General features: G+C 42.7%; 1 protein-coding gene across 3 annotated transcripts in view; it reads left to right on the forward strand.

Annotated features, from left to right (window-relative positions):
- Nucleotides 1-3371: 3371 nt before the first annotated feature.
- The window catches only part of CNOT10 (CCR4-NOT transcription complex subunit 10), a 65765-nt gene continuing 55914 nt past the window's right edge, over nt 3372-13222 (forward strand). For 2 of the 3 annotated variants that reach the window (XM_061195233.1, XM_061195234.1), the window contains exon 1: nt 3372-3651. In XM_061195233.1, the coding sequence (XP_061051216.1) occupies nt 3630-3651 (22 nt within the window). In that variant the 5' untranslated portion in view covers nt 3372-3629. The remainder of the gene's footprint in view (nt 3652-13222) is intronic. The other variant, XM_061195236.1, reaches the window with a different exon arrangement.

Here is a 13222-nt window from a genome sequence, read left to right on the forward strand (position 1 = left end):
AACTCTTCTCCCTCCCTGTAAACGAGGGAGAGCTGCCGATATGGAAAGGTGAGAGAAGAGACCCAAGATGTTTTCCACATAGGCGAATTCTAGAACCTTTAAAGCTGAATGTAACAGTTAAGATAATAGTTGCTTACTAGTCTTGTTACTTGGGAAAGTGGGTTAACACCTCATTTTCCATATCCGTGAAATGGATAAGGTCCAACAGGTGGGACCACATGTGAGAAAGTGAAAAATGGCTCTGCTGACAAGCCTGGAGACTAAGAGAAAAACAATTCTGCTAGCAGAACATTCCCAGCGGGACATACACTACACTCACAGAATACGAACATGTTCAGAGAAGGTTACACCATAATTGTGTTTGGGACAAGACAGAAATGAAGCCCTCCATAAGCACAAAAATGAGGGAACACCTCCTTCTTCTAACATGAGTGATGCAGCTCCTTGACCAATGACAACTCTCTAGCCTTGCTTTAATCCTCCTGCCTCCTAGATAAAAACTAAGACACTCAATCACTGAATTGTCTGTTTCCCAACTGCCTCCAATCCAAAATTGCCAACCCCTCAACTTCCCTAATCCCTCTTTAAAATCATCCAGCAAAAGCCCAAATTCTCTCAATTTCCTTTTAATTCCTTTTTTATTGAGAGGCTCCTTACAGTGGCAAGATCAATAAACACTGCAGGTGTCTTTTTATGAGGGCTCTAACATACTAATCAAAAGACATACTAGAATATTCATATTGGGCTTATTCAATATAGACAAAATACCCAACTACTCAACAATAAAATGAATACACAAATTACGGTACATTCTCATAATGGAACATTACATAACAATGAGAAACTAATTTCATTCAATGACATGGATGAATCTTGTAAGGTTGAGCAAAAGAAGCTAGACCCTAAAGAAAATATATTGTGATCCACTTTTATTGAGTTTAAAACTCAATCCAATGGTATTAGCCATCGGTTAGGAATTACCCCTGTGCAGGGATGGGAGGAGACATGAAGGGGGCTTCTGCATGCGGGTAATGTGTTGTCCTTTCTCTGGGTGCTAGTTATGTGGATATGTTTAGTTGATGAAAATTCAAAAAACTGTGCTTATGCTTTGTGCATTTTCTGTGTATATGTTAATATGAATTTTTTAGAAGGTTTTTTTAAAACATGAGCAACCATGTCAAAGGGACATAGGAGCAAACCTGAAAAGGTTCCCAACTAGCAAAGCTGAAACAATTTGAGCAACAAAATAATGTAGTATTGGATTATAACCACAATATAAAATAAATGTTCATGTAAAGAAGATGTGGTGTATATATGCGATGGAATAATACTCAGCCATAAAAAGAATGAAATAATGCCATTTGCAGCAACATGGATGGACCTAGAGATTGTCATACTAAGTGAAGTGAGTCAGAGAGAGAAAGACAAATATCATATGATATCACTTATATGTGGAATCTAAAATATGACATAAATGAAGTTATTTACAAAACAGAAACATACTCACAGACATAGAAAACAAAGTTATGGTTACCAAAGGGGATAGCAGAGGAGGGATAAATTAGGAGTTAGGGATTAGCAGATACAAACTACTATGTATAAAATAGATAAACAGCAAGGCCCTACTGTATAGCACAGGGAACTATATTCAACATCATGTAATAAACCATAATGGAAAAGAATATGAAAAAGAATAAATATATGGATAACTGAATCACTTTTCTGTACACCAGAAACAAACACAACATTGTAAATCAACTATACTTCAATTTAAATAAATAAATAAAATAAAATAAACATCCATGAGTCCATACGGACATAAATATATAATTGAATAAGTAACTAAATGGAGGAGAAGAGACGAATCTCCCTTAGAGAAGATAATTTATGCACAGACTCCCCATGGCAGGAGGCAGAGCTTAACACCCCCCACCATTCGACTGTGAGCTACACTTGATGATTCTAAAGAGTAGTGTGTGGAGGTGACTTAAGAGTGGAGAAGCCTGGCAAACACTACCTGAGCCAGGTGATCAAGGTCAACATCATCAGTAAGTCATTCTGTTAGCTCGTACTCTTGATTTGATGTGATGAGAATGGCAAGTCACCTCTGTGGTCGTTCTCCTAAAAACCTGTAACCCTAGTCTAACCATGAAAAACACTAGGGCTTCCCTGGTGGCGCAGTGGTTGAGAATCTGCCTGCCAATGCAGGGGACACGGGTTCGAGCCCTGGTCTGGGAAGATCCCACATGCCGCGGAGCAACTGGCCCGTGAGCCACAATTACTGAGCCTGCGCGTCTGGAGCCTGTTCTCCGCAACAAGAGAGGCCGCGATAGTGAGAGGCTCGCGCACCGCGATGAAGAGTGGCCCCCGCTTGCCACAACTAGAGAAAGCCCTCGCACAGAAACGAAGATCCAACACAGCCATAAATAAATAAATTAATTAATTAATTAAAAAAAAAAAAAAAGAAAAACACTGGATACACCCAAATCCAGGTCCATTCTTCAAAAATCTTGACCAGTGTTCTTCAAAGCTGTTAAAGTCATCAGGAACAAGGAAAATCTGAGAAGTGATTACAGACGAGAATAGCCTAAGGAGGGAATTCCCTAGCGGTCCAGTGGTTAGGACTTGGATGCTGGCCCAGGTTCGATCCCTGGTCGGAGAACTAAGATTCTGCGATTCTGCAAGCGGCGCAGCAGAGTGGAAAAAAAAAAAAGCCTAAGGAGACATGAATAATTTAATGTGGTATCTTGGACAAGACCCTGGAACAGAAAAGCGACATTGACTGAAAAAAGTTTTTTTCATTTTTTAAATGTTGAATTTAGTTAATAGTAATGTACCAACCGAAGTTGTTTCTTAGATGTGACGGATGTACCACAGTAATGTAATAATTATTCAAGATGATCACAACAGGGGGAACTAGGTGAGGAGTATACAAGAGCTCCATGTATAATTTTGCAATTTTTCTGTAAATCTAAAACCTCTAAAATAAAATGTTTCGTTTTGTTTTCAAACGGGGAATCGCAACTGTGCCTTCTCACAGAGCTGTGAGAAATCATTAAAAGTGTACAAGCCAAGTGCAAGGCTCAATACTTACCACATAGATGTCAGGTGTAGTTACTGTGGTTTTATGTAAAATGAGGGACAAGAGCTCGGATACTTGAGAATTCTCACTAGGATAAGCACACGGCAGCGGCGCGCAACTCCCTCCCACCCCACCCAACACACGCGCAGACGCGCGGGTGAGCGCACGTCCGGCCGGGTGCGCGGGCTCACGCCGCAGGGGGCGGGCCGCTGGGGACGCCAGCGTGGGGCGGGGCCAGCCGCAGTTCCCACGCCGGCCGCGGCCCCCGGAAGTAGTGTGTCAGGGGACGCGGCGGGGCGGAAGCCGTGCATGGCTGGAGGTAGTGGCGCCGCCCGGGGCGGAGACGCTGGTGCTGTTGCTAGACGACGCAAACTAGTCTTCGTCACTTCCTCAGCCCGCCGTCTGCCCACTCCCCAGGCCGGAACCCAGGGGCTCGGAGCCGGGGTGGGCGCAGGGTCGTCCTCCGAGGTCCAGGATAGCGGTCAGCCGGGCAGCTGGAGTGGAGGCCACGCCACCTGCGGGGAAGGACCCGAGCCGAGGCGGGAAGATGGCCGCAGACAAGCCTGCAGGTGAGGCGCCGGCGCCTCGCGCGCTGGGGCGGCGGGACCCGCGGGGGCGGACAGACCCTATGCTGCGGTGACGGGGCCCCGGGTGGGGACGAGGGGTGGGGACTCCAGGGCGACTCTAATTGGGGCGTGCATTTCTCTCCCCCATCCCCTCCCTCGGCCGTCGCTACTGTGAGTCTTTGGGCCCAAGGTCCGATAGTTTCTTACCAAGTGCAATATGAAGCCGCTTCTGGCCGCCTTTGCCCGGCTCTCCGGAATATCTCTGGTTTAAAAAGCTTAAATTTAGGTGGCCGCTTCACAGACTTTTCGACTTCCCACTGAGGAAGGCAGAGCAAGGAAAGTTCACCCCGGAGACGCAGCTACCTTGATGCCCCCGGCTCGGGCTAGGACTCATCTGGGTGGTTTCGGCCACATCAGCCTGCCTATGGTCAGCGACGTCTTGTGTAATTAGCTTTGTAAAAACAACTTATTGAAATAAGCATAACATTATCGTGTCTCACTTCGAGCTGTGCTCTCTATAATATCTTGCGTTTAGAACCTGTTTTCCCCTCAAGGTTAATCTCGACGATTTTCTTTATGGATTACTGCTCCATTCCTAGAATCTTCTCCATTGAGGAATATAAAATTCTTTCCTGCCTACTCTGGGACGGTCTGGCGTATATTTCCTGTAAGAAAATAATGTTCTCTGTGGCATCCATCCAGGTCTTATTGGAAGGAACTTAAATGACAGGACTTAGAAGTGGTCAACACTTAGACTTTTTACAGTAAAATTAATTTTTTTAAGAAAGGAAAAGAAAATCTCAATGTGCTGTAAGTTTTTTATTAGGTCCTGATCTCAATAACTGATGAACTTGATTTGAAATTAAAGTGAGCCAAGCCTAATACAGGTACAGATGAATGAAATTGTCAGAGCATCTCTTCAGTTATTTACTAAGAAGAAAAACAAGAGAAAAGGTTTAGAAAGTGAGGCTAAACCTTTAGAGGGCGCTAGAGAATTTTAGGTAGGCTGGTCAGGGAAAGACTCTGGTGAGGTGATATTTGAGCAGACACCCCCAGTGAAATGAAGGGGTGAGCCATACGGAATAGGGAGGGGTGGGTGGGAGAAAGTTCCAGGCAGGGAATAAGCATGGCCTATCCAAGGCTGGACCGAGAGGACCAACATATTCCATCTTAGTTTAGGACATTGTCTCTCCCCCAGGTTTACCATTACTATTCACCCATACCATTGCACTTGCCTGGAATGACCTTTTTAGGCCTAAAACCTATGTCGTTTTAAAGTCCTACCTCAGTCATAAAGCATTCTTCTACTTATTCATTCATTCGTTCACAAAAATTGAGTGCCAGGCACTGCCTTCGATATTAAAGAAATGGATATGACACACTCCCTGCTTTTGAAGACCTGCTATTCAGTCCGTTAGAGTCAGCCCTATTATAGTGGCCGTCCCATTTGGGAAGAGCTATGTAATATATGTAGTAGAAGAATAAGGTCCAGAGTGATTTGGGGCCTATTTCTTTGATTGGTTTAAGCTTATAGGCCACAATGTAGGAAACTTCCCACCTAGATAATAAGGTTGAATTTGTATTAAGTAGATGAGTGTTTAGTGTGGCCCCCATGAATCTCTCCGCTCCTCCTCTGCATCCCCATTTCAAGTGCTGTTGTTCTGGCCTTTATCTCTCTTTTTTTTTTTTTTTTAAATTGCAGTACAGTTGCTTTACAACGTTGTGTTAGTTTCTGCTGTACAGCACAGTGAATCAGCTATACGTATACATCTGGCCTTTGTCTCTTGATGTGGTCTATTTCACATCGAGCATCCTTCTGAAGGGTTTTGTCTCTTCCTATCCAGTCCATTCTCACTGCTGCGTTTTCACTTTATTTCTAAAACACTACTTAGATCATACCATTCCTTGCCTATCAACTTTCTAAGACTGTGCCATTTTTTGTGCATCAGATCCTCACTCCTTAATGTCATTTGTGAGGCTCTTCACAATCTTTTTTCCATCTGATACTTCTGTATCATCACATCTAGCTCTTCACACCAGAAATGATTCTTAGAAAGTATCCTGTTCTTTTGAGCTTCTGAGCAGTGATTCCCTTCTTTCTCTTCTCTATCTGGTGAACATGCCCCTCATTCAAAATCTAGTTTATATGCTGCTTCAACTCTGAGCTCCTGAGCCCAAGACCCTTTTCATGGAGCTTGTTCTTCATTAGGTAAGAAAGAGGCCCATGAAAGGATTTAAGAAGGTAAGTGACCTGATCACACTGACTGTGGTAGAGAATGGATTTTGTTTTGTTTTGTTTTTGGCCTCACCTCTCGGCCTTTAGATCTTAGTTCCCCAGTCAGGGATCAAACCTGTGCCCACTGCAGTGGAAGCGTGGAGTCTTAACCACTGGACTGCCAGGGAAGTCCAAGGATGGATTTAAATGAAACAAGACTGGAAGCTCAGAAACTAGCTGAGACCAGCTAATGTTGTGATATTAATTTATTCATTAAATATTCACCAGCAGCCTGCTCTGCCAGACACTGCGAAGTCTCTGTCCATGAGGAGCTTGTAATGTAGTATGAAAGGCAGATAAACATGTAAACAAAGTAAGAAATAATTCGGATTTCAAGCTGTGATAAATATTGTGAAGAAAAGAAAAAACGAGTAAAAGGATAGAGGATACTGAGAGCAGGGACCCTACTTTGAATGGATTGGTTAGAGAAAGAAGGGCTCTCTTAGAGGTGACATTTGAACAAAGACCTGAAAGAGCCAGCCATATGGGGGAAGAATGATGCAGGTGGGAGCAGCATCAACTGTACAGACCCCTTGGACAGCAAGAAGACCCCTGGAGCATAAGCCCCTTGAGGACAGGCACGTTTGTCTGTGTTAGTCGTGTGCTGTCTCCAGCGCCTAGACCAACGGCTGGCATATCGGAGCCAGCATATTTATACTCAGCATATTTATAGCATAGTGAGCAGAGGAAGCACGGCAGGAGGCGAAGTCAGAGTTGTGGCAGGGTACAGCTTCTGTCAGGCCTTGTGTAGGCCATGGAAGAAGGTGGAATTTCTTTCTAACTAATGGGAAGCCATTGGGAGATTTCAGCAGGGGCATCTCGTGATTTAGTTCATGTTTTAACTGAACCAGGTGAGAAGTGATGAAGAGTTAGGAGCATGGAGTTTGAAATCAGACAGCCTAGGTTCATCCTAGTTGTACCACTTGGTATTTGTGTATTTTTTGGTATTTTTTAAGAAACCATTTTGTTAAGCCTTAGCTTTCCCATGTGGAGAATGAAAATGATAATTACATCAATCTCACAGTGTTGGAAAAGGGTTAAATGAGCTCAAGTTACGCCCTGGTTTTAAAAAATTGCTGGCTATTATTACTTTAGGGTAGAGGTTGATGGAGAGGAGAGGCAGGTGTGAGAATCGCTGAGGGAGTAAAATTGGCAGAATTTGTGACTGATCGGGGGTGGTAGGTGAACACAAAGCCTTGCTCCTTGGGAAAGGTTCTGAGTTGAGCCTCAGTTTCTTCCTTTGTAAAATGGGGGTCCTAATAATCTTCTAATTTATTCCTAATAGCTTTCTAGTTTATTTACCTCCCCAGGTTACAGCTTGTGAGGATCAGCTGAGGTGAGGTGTATGTTTTAGCCCACATCCTCTGGGAAGCAGAACCCGATTAAGGTGTTCACTTTTTGGAAGGTGCAAGCCCAGGATAGTGAAGGTGAGGGAGAGAAGGAAGGAAGGCAAAGGAAGATGAACTACATTACAGCCCTAGCTACTGTTCCACCGTGACCTGTGAAGAGACGTAGTAGGCCATTTGCATATGGGACTTTTCTGTAAGGTTTTCGAGGAGAAATTACACTTTAGAATAGTCCATATGAGAGAGAAAGAAGGGATGATTTATTTGTCCAGCTTTCTCCCATTTCCTGTTTCCAGTTGGTCAGGACTCACCTCCTGGAGAACTAATTTACCTGTGCTTCTAGGTTGCATGGCTTCTTAGTGACTGATCAGCCAGCAGTTCTCACACCCTGATTTGTATTTCAACCAAATCATAAAGGGAGGGGGTTCCCATCCACCCTGATGCCATCCTCCCTTTATGATTCAAAGATAAACATTGAAGGGGCAGTTGAAAGTTCCAAGGTTCATGTCCCTATGTAACATAAAAGTGGTGTGAAACACCAGCAATATTTTAGGGTGATTTATTTGACTTTACTTTTGATAGTTATTTGAAAGGAGAAGGTGGCTGGAGTTAGGATGCAAAATCCTAGATTTGAATTTATCTGAGAATTTGGACTATGAGGATGGCAGTAGTAGGCTTAATAGGAAAAGGTTGATGACATTATGAATAAGGGAAAGACAAGACCAGATGAGTAATATGAAATCGGGAGAAGAGTTCTTGAAGATGGCTTTGAAATTTTGAGCCAGGATGACTGTAAAAATGGTAGGAAGAACAAACAAAATGGGAAAACTTTAAGTTAAGGCTATTTTTATTTTATTTAAAACACCCCAACCCTTTTATTGTTATTAACTGTACGAGGTAAAAACCATGAAGTCCTCTATCACTTCTACCCACCCAGTCTCACTGTCCAGGTAACTAACACTGAGTTTGTGTGTTCTTCCAGACTTTTTCTATGCCTACCCAAGCTTACGTCGACTAAAAAATATATATGTGTGTGTGTGTGTGTATATATATATATATATATATATATATATATATATATATACACACACACACACACGTGCAAGTGAGGAAATAAACTGTGCAATACTGTCTTGCCATTTGCTTTTTTCAAGGTCCAGGAAAGAATCTGTGCATTTTTTTTTTTTTTTTAATTGAAGACCTTTTTTTTTTTTTTTTTTAATTAATTTATTTATTTATTCTTGGATGTGTTGGGTCCTAGTTTCTGTGCGAGGGCTTTCTCCAGTTGCGGCGAGCGGGGGCCATTCTTCATCGCGATGCGCGGGCCTCTCACTGTCGCGGCCTCTCCCGTTGCGGAGCACAGGCTCCAGACGCGCAGGCTCAGTACTTGTGGCTCACGGGCCCAGCCGCTCCGCGGCATGTGGGATCCTCCCGGACCGGGGCACGAACCCGTGTCCCCTGCATTGGCAGGCGGACTTCCAACCACTGCGCCACCAGGGAAGCCCTGTGCATTTTTTAAATTGAAGTATAGTTAATGGAGTCTGTACATAAAGCATCTTCTCTAAGTGAACTACATTGGGTATTTTATTTTATTTTTTAATAAATTTATTTATTTATTTATTTATTTTTGGCTGCGTTGGGTCTTCGTTGCTGCACGCCGGCTTTCTCTAGTTGCGGAGAGCAGGGGCTACTCTGCAGTGTGCAGGCTTCTCATTGCAGTGGCTTCTTTTGTCGCGGAGCACGGGCTCTAGGCACGTGGGCTCAGTAGTTGTGGCATGCGGGCTCAGTAGTTGTGGCTCGCGGGCGCTAGGGTGCAGCCTCAGTAGTTGTGGTGCACGGGCCCAGTTGCTCCGCAGCATGTGGGAGCTTCCTGGACCAGGGCTCAAACCTATGTTCCCTGCGTTGGCAGGCAGATTCTTAACCACTGCGCCACCAGAGAAGTCTCTGCATTGGGTATTTTAGGTGTTTTTAATGTTTAAGAATTTAGAGTCTTATGATTCCAATTTAAAATGAATAATTGATTTATATTTGTGACTATAAGTTGAGGCCTTACTATGTTATTGCATGGACATTAAAGAGTCACTGTTTGCAGTAAGCTTAATTTTTTAGATTTATAAGTTATTTGAGTTCTCAGAAATTTTGTCTTTTTAAGTCAAAGGTTGTACTTAAAATGTTTTAAGGTTGTAGTTAAAATGGAATATATTAAATTATTTAAAGTAGTTATAATTTTGTTTGAAGGTGTAAGTGAAATCAAACATTCATCACAGCCCTTTAAAATGAAAAATCCAAATAGAGTAAGATGTCGACGTTGAATGTAAAAATTTGAGGAAAATCTAGTCATTCTGAACTTGTAAATTAATAAGTGTTAATATTTGAAAACTAGAGTAAATCTCTTCTCCATGCATAAAAACTACTCTCAGATATGAAAATAAAAACAGTCATCAGCACTGGTAGCATTCTGCTTTGCCTGTCTTTCCCAAAGTGTGCTGATATTCCTGAAGCTTGGTATTCTGTTCTTTGTTTCTGCACTGCTGGACAGGGTGCTCAAGTCTATAGCATTGCTGGTCACATGTTAGTCCTCTGAGCTGTGGAGAAATCAGCCATCGTATGTAGGGCTTTGCTAAGGCAGGTGAACTTGGTCATGTGATAGAAAACCACACGTGAGGTATGTGAACCTTAGCTGGATGGTGGCTTTGGTAAACCGGAATTCTTTTTCTTTGAAATGGCATCCTTGTTATTTAAACTTTTCCTTCACAAACGCATCAACACTATTTTGCGAGAGTAGCAGTAGATTTCCTTAGGCCTGCATTTCTTTTACTTTGGGAAAATTTTTCTTTTCTTGAACATCATTGGAGCTGTATTTTGAAAAGTGTAGCTTGTGTGGAAGATCCTCCAATCAGAATTTTTTTTTTAATAAATTTATTTGTTTTGTTTATTTATTTTTGGCTGTGTTGGGTCTTCCTTGCTGCACGCAGGCTTTCTCTAGTTGCGGCGAGAGGGGGCTGCCCTTCATTGTGGTGTGCAGGCTTCTCATTGCAGTGGCTTCTCTTGTGTGGAGCACGGGCTCTAGGCGCGTGGGCTTCAGTAGTTGTGGCTCACAGGCTCAGTAGTCGTGGCTCACGGGCTCAGTAGTCGTGGCTCACGGGCTCTAGAGTGCAGGCTCAGTAGTTGTGACGCACGGGCCTAGTTGCTCCCCGGCATGTGAGATCTTCCCGGACCAAGGCTCGAAACCATATCCCCCGCATTGGCAGGCGGATTCTTAACCACTGCGCCACCAGGGAAGCCCCTCCAATCAGATTTGAATTCTTAACATTCTGTGTTGGAATGTGTCTGGGCTTTCCGTTAACTGACTTTTTCCAGTTTTGGAAAAGCAGTGTGTTTCTTTTCTACTTAGTCTAAACCTAATTGTTTGGTTAGAAATGAAGCCTGTTGGCTTAAAAAGCGTCAAGGTCTGTGTGCCAAAGAGCTCTGTTCGCCTAGATGGTCAGCCCTGTTCATTAGGCCAGAGTAGAAGGAAGGTCAGGTTTATGGATGAACGGTCATATACTCTTTCAATTGGCAAGAGAGACTATTTTTGGACAAATAAAGACACGCTGTGGAATTATGTGCAGCCTCTTTCTGGTAAGAAGTCAGTAGTTACCAAGAAAATGAATGTTTTAAAGACTGATTGTGAAAATAATACCTGTTCCTTGCAGAAAACTTGAAAAGTGCAGAAAGATAAGGAAAATAGGAATAGTAATCCTATTGGAGTGGGGTTTTTTTCCCCTGGTTTTATCTTGAAGTAAAAGAATGTAGGTAAAATAATAGCTGGTTAACATGTAAAAGGCTGTTTACTGAGCTCAGTTCTCTAAAGTGTCTATTTCAGAGACTCTTGTCATCCTTAGAGTCTAGCTTATTAAAGTTGGCTTCTTTCCTTATTTGGAAGATTTTAGGAGACTCTTACAGTTCCTAGAGGATAATGATAGCAGTGGCCACATAAGCCAATCTGCTTCTGGTGGAAAGTAGAAGCTTAAACTCTTCAGTGCCTTGGTGAATTGTTGGGTGTTTCCCTCTGCCTTGTATTTATAATCATAATTTATAAATGACAATTGGGCCAAGAAGTCCCATTAAAGAATGTCATCTAATTTAGAGAGGCTATATTTTAGAAGAAGCTATGGAGATAACTTGATGGCAAACTAAGAATTTTGGGCATTTGGTTTAAATTTAGTGTACTTCTTTATGAGCGGAGATAAAGTTTTTAAACACTTTAGGTTTCCTAAAAAATTTCAAAGTATTTACGTTCATTGTTAAAATTTTACGATGAATATACCTAGAGTTGAGGTTCTGTCTCAATCTAAACTCATACCTGCCTTTCTGGGATCCTGAAATCCTGTGTCCCCATTTTTACACATTTTAAAGAAAATGGTTCTTACTGTTATTGTGCACCTGAAAGTTTTGCAAAGCAGGTGTATTGTATAAACAGTTGAGTTAACAGTAACTCAGTTACTGGCTTTCTAAAGAAAAAGCTGTTTGACAGGGTCCCCTTAAACCGGTGAGCTCTCTCCATTAAACTATTAGTTTTTTGTCCTCCCTGTTACGAATCAATTCTTATTTATTTGTATGCAAAAGTGGAAATGAAATACTAATTTATCTAACTTTAATTATCAGAGGTAACACTTCTAATAAACCCCAATGCCAGGGACTTCCCTGGTGGTCCAGTGGTAAAGAATCCGTCCTGCAATGAAAGGGACGTGGGTTTGATCCCTGGTCAGGGAACTAAGATCCCACATGCTGCGGGGCAACTAAGCCCATGCGCCACAACTACTGAGCCTGCGCACCTCAACTAGAGATCCCGCGTGCCTCAAACTACAGAGCACTCGCGCTCTGGAGCCCGCGCACCACAACTACAGAGCCCATGCACCCTAAAGACCGTGCACCACAACTAGAGAAGAGAAAGCCCGCACACCACAACTAGAGAGGAGCTCACGTGCTGCAGCGAAAAGATCCCACATGCCACAATAAAGATCTCGCATGCTGCAACTGAGACCCAATGCAGGCAAAAATAAAAATAAATAAATAAATAAAATATTTTTAAAAAACAACACTGTGAATACAATTTACCTCTAAAAAAACAAAAACAAAAAAACCCCAAATACCAAAATACCTTTTTTTGTAGGGCAGATCTAAGTCTTAGATAAGTTCACTTAAGCACAAGTTATATTTTGTTTTTAAGTGTAAGTGGTGATTCTCAAGAGTACTGTAATAATAGGGGTTTTGCAGTGATCTGTGGAGCTGTTCACACTAAATGTAATTTTATTGTTTATTTGTATGTTTAAAGTGAAGAAATAAGTATTTTGTAAAAAAAAAACAAACAAACAGGGCTTCCCTGGTGGCGCAGTGGTTGAGAGTCTGCCTGCCAATGCAGGGGACACGGGTTCGAGCCCTGGTCTGGGAAGATCCCACATGCCGCGGAGCAACTAGACCCGTGGGCCACAGCTGCTGAGCCTGCGCGTCTGGAGCTTGTGCTCCGCGACAGAGAGGCCGCGACACTGAGAGGCCCGCGCACCGCGATGAAGAGTGGCCCCCGCACGCCGCAAGTCGAAAAAGCCCTCGCACAGAAACGAAGACCCAATGCAGCCAAAAATAAAATAATTAATTAATTAATTAATTAAAAGAAAAAAAATTTAAAAACAAACAAACAAACAAAAAAACACAATGGAATCCTTAGTTGTTCTGTCAAAAGGAAAGGGGGAAGGAAGCTAATATTTAGTTAAGAGAGTTAGATGGTCAAGGGGAGACCAGACTGAAGATGTGACTGATTCCAAGACGTATGTTTTCATTATACCATGATGTCATCTTGACAGAGGGAAATTGGGGGTCTTTGCTTACTGCTGATATGTGCCAGGCCAGGGCTTCTCAAAGTCAGCTCTACTGAGGACTCATTCGTTGAAATGATTCTGGAAAACAGGTTTCT

This window comes from Eubalaena glacialis, chromosome 7 (assembly GCF_028564815.1).
Source record: "Eubalaena glacialis isolate mEubGla1 chromosome 7, mEubGla1.1.hap2.+ XY, whole genome shotgun sequence".
In the NCBI taxonomy this organism is placed as follows: Eukaryota; Metazoa; Chordata; class Mammalia; order Artiodactyla; family Balaenidae; genus Eubalaena; species Eubalaena glacialis.